This window comes from Dermacentor albipictus, chromosome 1 (genome assembly GCF_038994185.2).
Source record: "Dermacentor albipictus isolate Rhodes 1998 colony chromosome 1, USDA_Dalb.pri_finalv2, whole genome shotgun sequence".
Taxonomy (NCBI): domain Eukaryota; kingdom Metazoa; phylum Arthropoda; class Arachnida; order Ixodida; family Ixodidae; genus Dermacentor; species Dermacentor albipictus.
Window position 1 is genome coordinate 389,737,681 of NC_091821.1, and position 14,333 is coordinate 389,752,013.

General features: G+C 47.4%; 2 protein-coding genes across 8 annotated transcripts in view; one reads left to right on the forward strand and one right to left on the reverse strand.

The window, feature by feature from the left end:
• LOC135914055 (ornithine decarboxylase-like) overlaps positions 1-14,333 on the reverse strand; it is a 111,994-nt gene that overhangs the window by 55,347 nt on the left and 42,314 nt on the right. The gene's annotated exons all lie outside the window — the stretch shown is intronic.
• On the forward strand, positions 3,904-6,065 carry LOC135913412 (uncharacterized). Its single transcript, XM_070532017.1, has 2 exons — positions 3,904-3,944; positions 4,054-6,065. The coding sequence occupies exon 2, from the start codon at positions 4,148-4,150 to the stop codon at positions 5,867-5,869; it is 1,722 nt and encodes a 573-aa protein (XP_070388118.1). The 5' UTR covers positions 3,904-3,944; positions 4,054-4,147; the 3' UTR covers positions 5,870-6,065.

The following is a 14,333-nucleotide window of genomic DNA, read 5'->3' on the forward strand; positions in this document are numbered from 1 at the left end:
TATGCGTTCTTGTATGTGCACGTGTCTTTTTTTGTGAGCGCGGGCGCCTTTCGTAGGAAGGGAGGCCTCAATAAGTTAAAGTCGGTCTGGGCCCCACTCATGGACACCTGGGGTTCTAGCGCTGATTAATGAGGGGGATCCGCGGACCAAGCCCAATCCGCATTGCCGTGGTTTGCATGGCATTATATATATATATATATATATATATATATATATATATATATATATATATATATATATATATATATATATATATATATATATATATATATATATATAACATGTGAGTAAAGTTTCGTTCGTCTCCGTCCTCGCTTCACCGTTGGAACTTGAAGCTTATCGGACGATGATCGGCAGTTGTTGATCAAACGCAGGCAGGAAACGATGAGGTCAGATGTACAAGAAATATTTATAGGCAAACTTTTCTATATACATGGCAGGTAAAACAAATACATTACAAACTTGAACAATTGAGAAACAAAGTCTCACTCTTCTACTGTCTCAATGACTGTTAGAGCCCAGACTCGTTTTAACGTACATAGTACGGAGGCTCACTGATCTATCAGCAATCCTGATTTCAGCCAAGTCTGAGGGACAGCATGTCGTCCCGATTTTTATAGCCCAAAATATACAAAGAAAAAAAGGCGGTAGGGCCGTTGGCCCGTCCCACAGGTTCAGTTGCCAATCAGAGTTAACCGTTTGTTAAGCCGCAACCCACAGGGATGGGCTTACTCTTAAAAATAAACATATTGGAAAACAAAGCTCTTTTCCTTCTTCGCCAAAACTCCGTTGCCCTCTCATTTCTCCGTAGTTAGTGACGGGCTCAGCAAAACACGCCAGGCCCGAACAAGTTATCGCTAGACCATTTCAAATCCCAACGGCGTCTAGGCCGCAAATATCTCGGAAGCAGAGGCATCGACACCACGAAGTGCCGCTGTACTCAAAGTTTGGCCGTGTGGGAGCCGGATGGCCCTCCTTGTCCTTCAAACTTATTGTCTACAAGACAAAGTTCTCCGAGTGCGTGTTTCCAAGACGCCGTCATCCGAATGCACTCTTTACGCGTGCACCGCATTCCTACAGCGTGCACGGTAAGCTGGCCTTCGACACCACACAGGCAGTCGCGCCCAACAACAAGGCTGGCGATTACGTTCCGGACGCGTAGCAGATTAGGTCCATGCTCACTGCATGCGGCACGGGGTCAGAGTTGCTAAGTCCTTCTTAACCTCGGCGGCGCCTCCAATTAGTCAGGCACTGGGGCGCCAGACCCACAATACCTTGTACAGCGGTCCGTTTCAAGGCTGGTCTGTGTGACCGTCGGCGGACTGTCAACATCGTGCGCACTATACCGACTTCCCGGAATCGGCACTCGCCCGCCTGGCGCCTGCCGCGACGCGTCACCTAACCCCGCGTGTTGCCTGTGACCCCACATAACACAGCAACTGTCGCCCCGCTGACATGGGGGGAAGTGAACCCCCTCTCTATACACAAAGCACGAGGCCGATTCGTGACACTTAAGAACACGAACAATCAGAGCGACCTTACAATGTGTTCCGCGTAACTTGTGCCAAAATGTTAAGATGTGCAAGCCATGTAGCGGGACAGAACCAAGGTAACGATGTCTGCCGCCGATAGGAGCAAGTCCATCTAATTACATAATTACTTATTAATTAGTGAACCTCTCATGTATTATTTTCCTAGCAAATGCGCTAATGAGAAAATTGTAGACTAGCCGGAAAATTTATCTGATCCAGCTTCCTGTTGCGCAATAGGGGCTACACAAAAATTTTTGCAATTCCGGAAGAGCGCCCTCGAAGCCCTCGTTCAGCAAAAAAGCAGCAGATCCAACGAGTTGGAATCTACGTACAGCAAAGCAGTGTGTGAGTGCACAAAAAGTCGGAAGACGAGTTTCCTTGCTCCCTATGGTTAGAGCGGCAAGCAAGTTCACGTCCCTCTTGGCAATCAGCGCGCCCACTGACAAAGCAGATGGCGCGGCAAACAGCCAGTCGAGCAAGCCGTCAAACGCGAGACGAGCCCCTTTTTACAGCGAAGCTGTATACCTCTACCCTTTAAGGAAACTTTCGTGTCGTTAGCGGAAAACTCCCCATACCTGGCCTGATCGTGGAGATAGTACAATACCGGCCTGAACCACGGCGGAGGTCAAGCAGGCGATAAGCCCTACCCATACATGGACCTATCCCGAAGACAGTGCAATGCCGGGCTGACCTGCAGCGGAGGTGCAGTTCGCCATTAAGGGGCCCACATACACAGCTTCGCTGTTCATCCTTCACAGAGCGGAAGGGCACTCATATTTTTCTGGTTCTCTTTTATTCTTTCTCTCGCACGACCGCCGCCGCCGCTGCAGCGGATGCTTGGAGGCGTTCATCATCTGGTTGCGGTGTAAGGAACCTAGCGGCGCGCGTCTTCCGGTGTGATTGGTTAGCCTGTTCGGCTATAGAGAACAGCCTCGCAGCAGCACCCACAGTCGCAAAAACCCGGCGAGGTTCGAAAAAAAAAAACAAGTCTCGCTTTTAAAAAATCAGGAACCAGAGCAGGAAGGTAGGTTCCGAGCCGCCCTGCGGTAGAGGTGCACCAACGAAGCCTCCACCACTGGTGCGTCAGTAAGAAAGCTTTCAGAATTGACGTAAGACGGCCTCACAGCAATATAAACTTCCTCGCTAAGATAAGGAAGGTATCACAATCGGGGCCTAAACCTTACGACGCCCCGGAGGTCTCGCGCGACGCCATGTGCTCCTCATTGAGATGCCGTGTGTAAGTACTTGACGTTCGGCTAAAGACGCGCCCCGCAACTCGGTCGGGTGAGAGCGCTCACTCCTTTAGCTGCGGCACTATTTTACCCGTGGTGAAGTCTATCATCGAGCACCGATCACCACGAAGGACGAGGCCGAGCTGCAACGTGAGCCCCTGCCACGCCTCCCCCCCCCCCCCCCAACCCCGAACGAAATTTCTGGCTATGCCACTCGCTGTAGCCAATACATTTAAATCATTATTCACCTTAAACTTAAGCCTGGTGTGGTTGGTATGGGTTCCAAGCCATCGTGGTATATATTTAAATGAAACAGCAGAAACACTTGCGCGGACGTCTCTAAGATGGGCCAGTTATGTCCGTTATGCCTACTTCGGATTATGTCACTGCGGCTAGGTTTAGAAAATTTTCACTTTTCCAAGATTCTTCAAAACTGAAAACCCAAACGTCGGAATTAAGTCACGTGCCATTTTCATGGGACAATAAATGGTGTATCACACGTACATTAGAAATATCCATAACAAAATTACGATACTGCATCCCACCTTTAAATCTTTACCTGTTCAGGCCTGGTCTGCACCGTCCCTTTTGTGTCCTGCCTCAGGAAACCGAAAACATTGATCGCATTCAAATAGCATGCCGTCGATTTAGAAATCAAAGGAAGAAATGAGAATTCTCATTCCGAAAATTGGGTATTTCTTTAACTACTCAAAATATCCTCTCCTTCGGGGCTTCTTCTTTGGACTTTAGCCACAGGAGCATCTGTGTGGCCATTTGCGGCTATCTATGTGACACAAGACGGCTACCATGTTCATTCTCGAAATCAATAAATGGATAGATGATTAAATGGCTGATTGTGTCTTCGAGATTATTTTAATACCACCCAAAAAAGAACATAAAATTTGCTGTTTATATATGATTACAATTTTTATTATTTTTATATCTGCCACGTAAATCTATTTCTTAATTAACATGAACGTTCATGTTAATTGAAGTATATGTACTTCACCATAATTTAATATTCCGTTTAGGTTGTTCTCTCTTCTCTTCCCTTTAACGTTTAACCTTTAAACGCCGGCTTAATTCTTAATTAATAACCCTAGTGGGTAAGCGCCACAAGTGAGGAGCAAGCAAGTAAGCAAGCTTGTGCCAGTAAGGCTTTGCACTGGAACCTAGTTAGGTGAGGCCGTGAAAACTATGCTAACATTTCGCTGTAAGCGACGTTTAACTTCATGCTCATCGTTCACTCGCTGCGTTGTATTATCTCTCTGTGTTTTGTGCTCATTCAGAACGCTCAAGTGCATCCTCGAGAAGATAAAAGCCGAAGACGAAGAAGAAATTCTGGCCGATGGTTTCTTCGAACTTCCAGGGTGCGTGCTTCCTATGTACGACCTTAAACGCTCGATCATCGGCGATGGCTCTGAGATAACCGACGCCGAGTACGAATCCATGTGCCTCGCAAGAAAACCGACTGTCATAAAGCAAGACGAGAACAGGCTAATCCTTCAAGACAATCGCCTTCGTGAAGGTTACAATGTCTCGGCCAAGGACTTGCGCTGCTTTTATCGAGAAGTGGTGCGTAACACGAGCTGCCTCGTTCCGGACACCAGCCCTGCCCTCAGCCCGCGCAGGCGCCTGGTTTTCGGGCGGCCATTACACGAGGAATACGTTCAAGTGACTTGTGAGGTGGGAAAGTCTGTGCTTTTTGTGGAATATTTTCTTGTCCCTCAAGGGCGAGAAAGAGCCGCGTCCTCCTCTTCATTTGAAGCAATCGCAGCTCAAATGAACATTCTCATTTTGGGCATCGATTCCACTTCGAGCCTCAACTTCAGGCGCCGCATGGCACAGACGAGACTCTTCCTAACGGAAGAAATGGGGGCTTTCGAGTTCCTCGCTTTCAACAAGGTCGGTGACAGTTCCTTTCCGAACCAGATCTCCCTCCTCTCTGGATTCGCGGCTAGCGAAGTGGAGGAAATGTTGAAGCGAAGCAACTCCAACGAGGTGCCCCTTCTGTGGAATGTGTACCAGGCGATTGGTTACACGACGCTGTTCTTGGAAGAAATGCCTCACTACGGCCTGTTCACTTATCCCAACCAGACAGGGTTTAAAGTAACGCCAACCGACTACTACCCAGTCTCTATTCTACGCCTAATGGATGAAAAAGGTGGAATCGAGCGCTTCTGTATGGGTTCCCGTCTTAAGACCAAAGTGCTTATTAAGTATCTTGGCGACGTTCTGAAGCTGAATGACAACTCGAGAACCTTCTCCTATGTCTGGCTGTCGGACGTGACCCACAATCACATCAAAGGAATAGCGATCCTAGATGAGCCACTCTTCGAGTTCTTCAAGGGCCTTTCAAACAGAGGCGTTCTTGACAACACTGTCGTGCTCTTTCTGAGCGATCACGGCGCTCGCTATGGATCTACACGCCGCAGCGAGCTCGGAAGGCACGAAGATAAGACGCCATTTTGCTTTCTAGCTCTCCCGAAGCGCTTCCTCCGGGAACACCCCGATGTGGCTGCGAGTCTAGAAACAAACCAACGTCGCCTTATTACCGCCTATGATCTGCACGCGACGCTTCTGAGCCTGTCGACCTTGCCATCGTTCTCGGTGAATCCCACGCGTCATGGTCTCAACCTATTTGCTAACATTCCCGCCAACAGGACCTGCGTCGATGCGTCTATACCTCCGCAGTTCTGCGCATGTCGTGGCACTCGCAGTCAAATGCGTGATCCCACCGTGGCGCTAGAATTCGCCCATTATGCCGTCGCCTACATGAATGTCCTTGCCGAGTTCCACTTTCCAGGGCAGTGCCTCGTCTGGCGACTAGACCGTGTGCAGAAGGCCTTTCTAATCGCGAACCGCAATTCCAGTGACCAGCCCTTTGTGCACGCCACGCTTCATGTACTCTTACGCACGATACCACTTGCACACTTCGAAGTGTACGGAAGCCTTCCTAATGCTTCGACATCTATTGCGTCGAATGGGTCGCCACCTCGAGTGGATTTCGTGCAAAGGTTGGACAGATACAGCGAGTGGACTTGGTGCCTGCCCAAGAGTGCATGGCAGAAGATCTGCATGTGCAGATCTCGCGCCAGATCTTGACTCACGAAGTGTACGAGGTCGCAAAAAAGCCATGTACGTTGTTGTATATGTTATGTAAGTATGCATATAGATATCTATATATGTTGCGTGTATGCGCCTTTTGCTACGAACTATTAGCGGCCACGAAGTGAACTTTTTTCATCATATACTCCCGAGCTTGAGTTTTGTTGAATGACCAAATAAAAATACCCAAATCATCAAAGCAATGCGATGTTATGACATGTTAAGAACTGATAGTTCCCAGTGTTCTTTCAGTGTGCTGCTTTTGGGCAAAGCCACACCTATCGATTTGCAGGAAGAATACAGAAATATTACTGCGCCAGCAAGAAACTAAAGCTTTGAAACCTGGAGTAATCATAGCCCTATTACAAATCGTGCAGGCTGATGAGGTAGTAAAAGTATTGAACATTCGAAAATATGCGGCAAATATACGCAATAACGAGCATAGAAGAATGTCGCCTACATCCTGTAGAGCACGGTCCAGATAATGCAGCGCAACAAAACACGGAGACGAACGCAAACCTGCCCGCATGGCGCCTTTGCCATGGTACGAAACCTACGGTATTCTGGGCACTATACCTACGGAGCAAGACGTGTGAGCGCACAGAACAATAACAAAGCCGCCATTGTGGCCCAAAAGGCGGGGCCACTACAGCGAAGAAATAAAAAACAGCAAAACAAAGGAGAACCTACTACGTCATTTCCTCCACACTTTTCTCCCAGCGCGCGGAGAGGGTAGGGCCTCTCCTCAGTCTCCTTCCGCCATGGCCTTGAGCAACGCCAACTTCCGGCTTCCCTTTAGCTTCACAAAGAGTGACGTCAGGGCCTCTCCTTAGTTTCCTTCCTCCGTGACTAACCGTAATTCCCACGATGGCTGCAGAGCCTGCAGTGTTCTTTCAGTGTGCTGCTTTTGGGCAAAGCCACGCCTATCGATTTGCAGGAACAATACGGAAATATTACTGCGCCAGCAAGAAACTAAAGCTTTGAAACCTGGAGTAATCATAGCCCTATTACAAATCGTCTATTAGCCCCGAGAATTAGGAGTGGCGCCCTCTCACGAGTGACGTCACGGCCAGGACGCCGCTCGCTCCGGCTCGCTCGGCTGCCGCGCGCGCTCGTTCCCTTCGTGTATGCTTGGGGTATGGGTGGCTCGAGCCTTACGTATTGAAGAATACGTCGGCTTCTTTCAGCTGCCATACCTTAACCACAGTTTCCTCTTCAAAGGCGTGTGAGTCGAGAAACTTTGCTGCTTGGATATCGCAAGCTAAGTAGCGTTAAAGGGGTCTACTCGGTTTTGCAATGCATATATGCGCCGTGTCTATCGGTAAATTTTGACTAAAAAAAGAATATCTGCAAATTCAACGCGCGAAGTTGTGTATGATGCTTCGCTAAACACTTAACATTCTTTTAGTATTTAGCTATGAGAGGCATTGCATTTTACGTGGAAGAAAAATTTGGTAATTGGCGTCAACATGTTATCCGATGTTAGAAAGACACTGCCCAGCGAAGCTGTCATCACGATTCCTATTACTCTGGTGTGTTGTTCTATTCAAATATGGCCATTCATTGTTGCGTAAAAAAATAGTTAGGCGCGCATTTCTTATGAAAAAGTTTGCTGCTACTTTCATCACCCTCTGAAACAGGCCTCCAAAAAACGAATTGCTCATGGCTGCTAACACGACGGCGCGTCACGTAGAGTATTTACATAGTTAATTCACAAACACCATAGTAGCAATCACCTGAGAGAAAAGTTTCGTTGTTAAGATCGAGAGCCACTCAATTGAAAGTGACGAAATGTTTCATAGTGGCCCTCAGTAGCCTTTATCGACAATATGGCACACCCCTGATCACGTAACGGTAGCAATCGACTGTCCGTATGGCGAGGCACGCTATGTTCGCGAAACCCATCAGTTCACTACAACTTCGAATTAAAACCATAAAGCATTTTTCACAGCGCCAACTGGAATGGCTAAAGTATTCTCGAGCTACTACACCGCAGCTTAGATTGCCTAAAAAAGGAAAATTCAAGCACCTTCTGTCTCACGATGTCTCGATCCAGCGTTATTTAATTATACAAATGGATAACAATTCGCTTCGTCGGTACATAAATTAAGGCTAAATTAAGTTTGCTCCAATCCAGCCGCAAACATTCATAAAGAAAGCACCACAAGCCTTGCATATACTTTCACTTGATTTCTGACCCTCCACCGGGGGAATTTCGATATCTTGAATATGTCCCATACTACTAGTCATTGACGCTTCGACGTCTTTCTGGCTGCAGCTATGCGGTCCAGCAGGCATGCTTCACTAAAAAAATTGGGCCGAGCAGCCTGTGTCAGTTCGCCAAACAGATTCGTCATGTATATTCCTCAAGCAACAAGCACCAGTAAATTTCTCAAGTGAGTTTGATTTGATTTGATTTATTAATTTCCATTTACACACACACATGTGCAGAGGAGTGGTAAATGGAGGTGGATGAGGGAAAAAAGCCGCATAGACGCGGCTTGAGGTAACCTCACCCCCTTAGGTACAATATGGCTGCATGGGGTAACACATCAAACGCCATATAAATTACATTTATATAGTGGCCATAAAACATTGCAGTTATACAATATATGGAAGAACAGTAAAATATTTCCACAATAACAATGCAAAACACACTGCGGCATTGAAATGAATAAATGATATACACTAGGTAACATAGACAAAAAAAGAGGAACATAACATACATTATTAATCATTAACAAACGCTCTCTATAGAGGTGAGTTGAACGTGTAGCACGGAAAAGGGAATATATATTGGTACATTCCTAATTGTACTCTGTAAATAGCTGTAAGCCTTCATTAACTTTACTTCAAGTTTCCGCCGCCTAAAAAAAATAAACACGTGAAGAACCGCCTAATGTTGACAAGCAGGTAAAGAAGCAAGTGAGGCGTGTAGAATCTAAGCTCCAGTATTAGTTAAGTCCCCGTGCTACTGCCGAGCGTTTCTGTGAGGAAATGCAAAAATTCGATATTATACCTTGAACTACTCGTCGTGAGCAAACCTGTTTTAGCGGAATAAAATCAACGTGACTGCTGTAGAAGTCATATATAGCCAACTTTGTGACATACTTGTTGCAGCGCGGCAGGTATGGTATCATAACTGGATTCCTATAGGCTATGCTTTTGCGATTGTCTATGCGCGTATGAAAAATCCGCAGTGGGCTGGTCTGCGTCGCTTCGGCTGGCACTGTAGCGTTGCCTTCGAGAGCTGCATTGTTGTCTAAGAAATTAGCTCTTTGAATAAATGTTCGCAAAGGAAGACGTCGTAAAAATATATTTGAGACGACCACCATAAGTATACAAGCAGAGAGAATGAGGGTGAACAAACGAAAACACCGCAGAAAGCGCCCGGACAACGCCCGAACTGTAGCAGACGACAGGCGCGAGTCCGTGCCCTGACGTCACGCGAGCGGCGCTCGCAGCGCCGCTCGTGTTCGTTCTCGGGGCTAATGGGAGCTATGCTTGTAGCTCCCATAGACACTAGCACCACTGTTCCTACTAGCACTTATTTTATGAAACTCTATTGGCGGCGAGGAGTTACGGAGTCGCCCTCTATCGGAAGCGCCTCGCTGGCGTAGTATGAGGGATCACGTGGCGCGCTCCTCATAGGTTTTGCTGTCAGCGCTCACTGAAAACACCACGCGCGAGCTCTCCCGGACATTTCTGTAAGTACTTTCGAAACAAGAGAAGTTTCTTACTGTCTAAATAATAATCTTGGGCAAACTGAAAGCACACAATCGTTTACAGCCGCTATCTCTTTACCGAATACGTACAGTGAACGCCACTGCGCGCGGTCGCCGCGATGGAGTCTCCCGAACCGGCTTCTTGCGTGAAAGGTAGGTAAACGCTGAGAGCAAACTATGTGAAATATGTTCTTATAGTGTTTGTATAACTAAACGGAGCGTAATAGAATGAAGCCTGAATGCAGCGATCGCGCAGATTCGCAGCGACCGACTGCGCGTCTGCATGCTTGTCCGCGCACTGTTTCGCTTTGTGCGCGCGCGCGTTTTCGCACCGTGCCATGAGCTTAAGGCCGCAGAATATGAGCATTTGACAGTATACAAGCAACCATTGTTGCGTGGGCGCTATCAGAGCTGTTCAAAAATAATTTCATTGTAGAGACTTCGACGCCTACGGGACTGTGATGTGCCGTCGCGACGATTCAATCTTTTTTTCTTCTAAATTCTTTGACCTTTCAATACTATTTCTCGAGTTGCGTCGCACTGTATGTTTATCGGCGTTCTCAGCGTGCAATTTCTCGCTGCTCCTTTTTTGTAATCCAGTGCATTAATTCATAACACAAACATGACCATATGCCATGCTTTCTTTAAATGTGCTTCTTACCGCTGCCTTTCCACTCCACTGAACTTGCCAGTATCTATAGTATCGACAAGTTCATAGACTAAACCGTCATGACATTAGTCGGGCAGCGGACTCGGGCGAGCGTCTCAGTGTACGTTTCCAGAACATCGCAGACCGGGCGCCGTAGCAGAAATCTTCCTTGCGTCTGTGCTTGCTGCATACCCGAGTTGTAGCCGATGACTGTTTACCGGTTTTATGTTTCGCGAGCCAAGCTTCACACAGCTTCTTGTCCTGCGGCTACGTGCGAATAAGGCTGACACCGGCCTCCGTTACGTGCGTCCGGCCCTGCGGCACCGAGCAGTAGCCTACCATGTCGCGCGCCTTCAAAGGCAGCCACTACCAATTGCAGTGCTTTCAAGCGTTGTAAAGGAGACACTCGAAGCGTGAAAATTTCGCCACTAAATGAAAACCGCAGCGTACGAGGGAATTTAAGCTCGTTTTCAGCTCGCTTCGGCGCGCCCGAAGCAGCCGACGCGGCCGCTATGTCCACGTGATCCCTCCTAGCACGTCACGCCGACGGTGGCGCCAGCTTTTCTAGTGGTGGAGCTCGAGGTCAATACTTGAAAGGAGGGCTCGAAATCGTACTCTCTCAAAGCACTGCTTCGCTGCACCATTCATAGATGGCGCTACCATACCGTTATGCGTGTTTGTTGTTAGAAGTTGAGACACGTTCGAAAAGCTGCCTAGAAGTCGGCAAGAAAGCTTCGCTTTAAAATATTTGGGTATTGATGCTGAATATTTTTTTGTTTTCGTAATGAAAAGTCAATATTGAAGAAAATTTAAAAGTTAGACATCGTGATACCCCACACATTTCCCCTTGTTTGTTCGCGATTTTCTCACTACTCGTCGGGAGCATCAAAACAAGCGCGCCTTAGAAGCGTTAAAAAGAAATGCAGCTTGCAATCCACTTTAATTACCCGTATTCTATCTGTCTTAACCGTTTACCGTGGTAGTTGAAGGTTGGTCACGAGTGACTCACAAGCACCGTGTCCATTTTCAAGGTTCTTGAGATTGTGATGAACTTGCTGCACCATCTAGAATGCAGTCTCGAAAGTGGTTGCTCTTTCTTTCTTTCTTTTTTTCTCGTATAGACGCAATATTTACCGAGCGCGCAGAGATGGATGACTGGAATAACTTCACTAAAAGGTCCTGCGAGCTACGGGGCGCAAGGCCCCATAGAGCGGCCTACTCCCACGTTGGGACCGGGAGCTTTAGCTCCCTGGGCCCCAGTGACCACGAATAAGGCAAGCAATTCGGTAGCTAAGCTGTTGTTGTTGCCTCAGAACATGCCTAGTACCCGCCAGGGGAATTAGCCCCACTGGAGGTAATGCAAAGTCCACAAAACAAAAGACAAAACGGACTAAAAAGAAAGCAATAAAAAAAGCATTAGGCAACTTGGGCATTAAAAATTTTGAGAGGCCTTATTCAGAAAAAGAGGAAAACGAATAACGTACACCATGGTCGCTACTCTGAATCACGCACCAGCATCGTCCTCGCGGTACTTCTGCGCCTTCACATGTAGATTTAAATCCTCCTAGTAGCAGTGAATCTGAGGACAATGTCAGAGCGTAATATTTTAATTAGAATGACAGAGACCCTCTAAACTAGCCCACACCGTTGTCAGATGTTCAGCGGCGAGTTTCGTTTTCTGACTGTTGACAATTGGCTGATTTATTGCGTCGAACGATGTGTAGAGACGAGGCAATTGTAAATCTTCCTTTTGCAATGTTTCTACAGCATATGGCGCAGGTATGCTACTGCCAGCCCAGCAGAGTGTAAATGTTTGCACTAGGCAGGAAGCATTTTCACAGCTAACGCCCATTGTTAGTTATAACATTGAAACTAGAACAGAGAAACATTGAAAGTTGTTGAGAAGGTAATCCTTTAGGAGTACTGTTGTGTTCTTCGAAGGTACGCAGTAGGTATTTTCGTAAGACGGGAATTCTGTGCCAGTTGTCCTTTGTTGTTATAAATCATACGAACAATCTGAATATAGTATAGATCAGAATAAGATATAAGAAAATAATTTTAGTAGCAATAAATAAAGCAGGCAAGCAGCCTTAATAATAATATTTGGGGTTTTACGTGCCAAAACCACTTTCTGATTAAGAGGCACGCCGTAGTGGAGGACTCCGGAAATTTTGACCACCCGGGGTTCTTTAACGTGCACCTAAATCTAAGCACACGGGTGTTTTCGCATTTCGCCCCCATCGAAATGCGGCCGCCGTGGCCGGGATTCGATCCCGCGACCTCGTGCTCAGCAGCCCAACACCATAGCCACTGAGCAACCACGACGGGTCAAAGCAGCCTTAGGCAAGCATTCAATGAAAGGAGCAAAATCAGTCATTAGGCTGATCAATATTAGGTGTCCATGAGAGAAGATTAAGCTATATCCCGAGAAACCTCTGCTTATGCAGTTGCTTCCGGCATTCCTCATTAAATCGTAATTTTAAAATTAATTAAATTCCATGGTTGTACTATACTATAGTTGTACGTGCCAGAATAATGATCCGATTATGAGGCACGTGACAGGGGGGGTCTCCGGATTAATTTGGACGATCCGGGTTTCGTTAACGTGCACCAGATGCACGGTAAGCGGGTGATCTTGCACTTTATTCCCATCGAAATGCGGCCGCTGCACCCGGGATTTGATACCGCGAGGTCGTGCTTAGCAGCGCAAAGCCGACTCAATCACGACCAAGCAATCCCGGTGTGTTATAACGTACTCTTATATTGCCACTGGCGCATTTCTAAATTTGACTTAACAAAATATATTCCTTGAATACTGAGCATTAAAGCGCTCCTGAACCACCCATCGGGATCGGTCAAAAAACAGACTCCGCCGATAGCATACGCTCTTGTGAACATGTAAGCAGAGTTGTTTTGCAGTCGTGCGTGTTGTGTGGAGCTCGCAAGCGAAGCGCGTATAGCCACCTTTCTCACACGCTCTCTTTTCAACAGAAGCCTTCCGCCTCAGTCTTTTGTGGGCACTTTATTTCTCAATATAGCAGATTTTCACACGCTGCTACTATTGGGCAATAGCTGACATCAATTAAAAAGGATGTTTGGATCAGTGCTCGTCTTCCTACTGTCACTTTGTATATTTATTGACGAAGTTTAATAAACCCGTTGAAGTGAGCGAATATCTTTTCGAATTTCGATGATAATTACGTACTTTCGGTAGAAGCTGACTATCACCTGCTCACCCTCGGCCGCAGCCGCCCGAGTAGGGGTTAAAATTGGGCCGCCCCGCTCATCGAGGTCCTGGCCGTTGGGTCTCGCGGATTGCCACTAGTTTTGAAGATTCAACTAGCCTCTAACCAAGCGAAACTTAAGGTCAAACCACACTCACGCTCGCCAGCGCGCCCTAACTCCCGGCTGGTCATGGTTAGACGCCTTGGAAGACTTCGCTTCGTGTTCAGCTAATGATAGCGCTTCAAAATGCGCAAAATGGATGTGGCTACTATTCGTCGGTGAAGCATGGTGCAGCACAAAGCCGCTCCGCACCACGTAGAACGGCCAGGCTGGAGCATAAGAGCGCGAGTGGGCACTCAAGCCCTCTGCGGCACAAAGCAACTGCTGCGCATGCGCACTACAGTTGCATGTAGGTACGGCCTGCTACGTAGCCTAGACACCGCGGCCGCCGCGAGGTACCACGATGAGTCCGCTGAATGGCTGGGCGCACTGCGGCTCACGTGGGCTCACTGAGGACAACCGCGTTCGGCTAGGTAGAGTTACTGTATACAGTAACGCTACATTTGGCGCGTAGTAAGCGCCAGAATCGAAAGTAGTGCCGTCTAGGTGAACATCCAAAATGAAATTTGAACTGCGCGCAACAGTGACGTTCAGAAGGCGGAGTGCTGTCCGCACGCCGCGCTCCACCCTAGCCTTCGCAAGGCAAAGTATTGAAGAAGGAGCGGAAGCACAGCGAAGAGGGCGCTTGATTACCGATGATTCCTCTTCTGTTGATCTCATTGATGTACTTTTTGCGGCTGTGTATTTCTTAAATAACCAATTTTAAGTTCAAACACATTTCTGCACTTTGACAAAAAGTTGC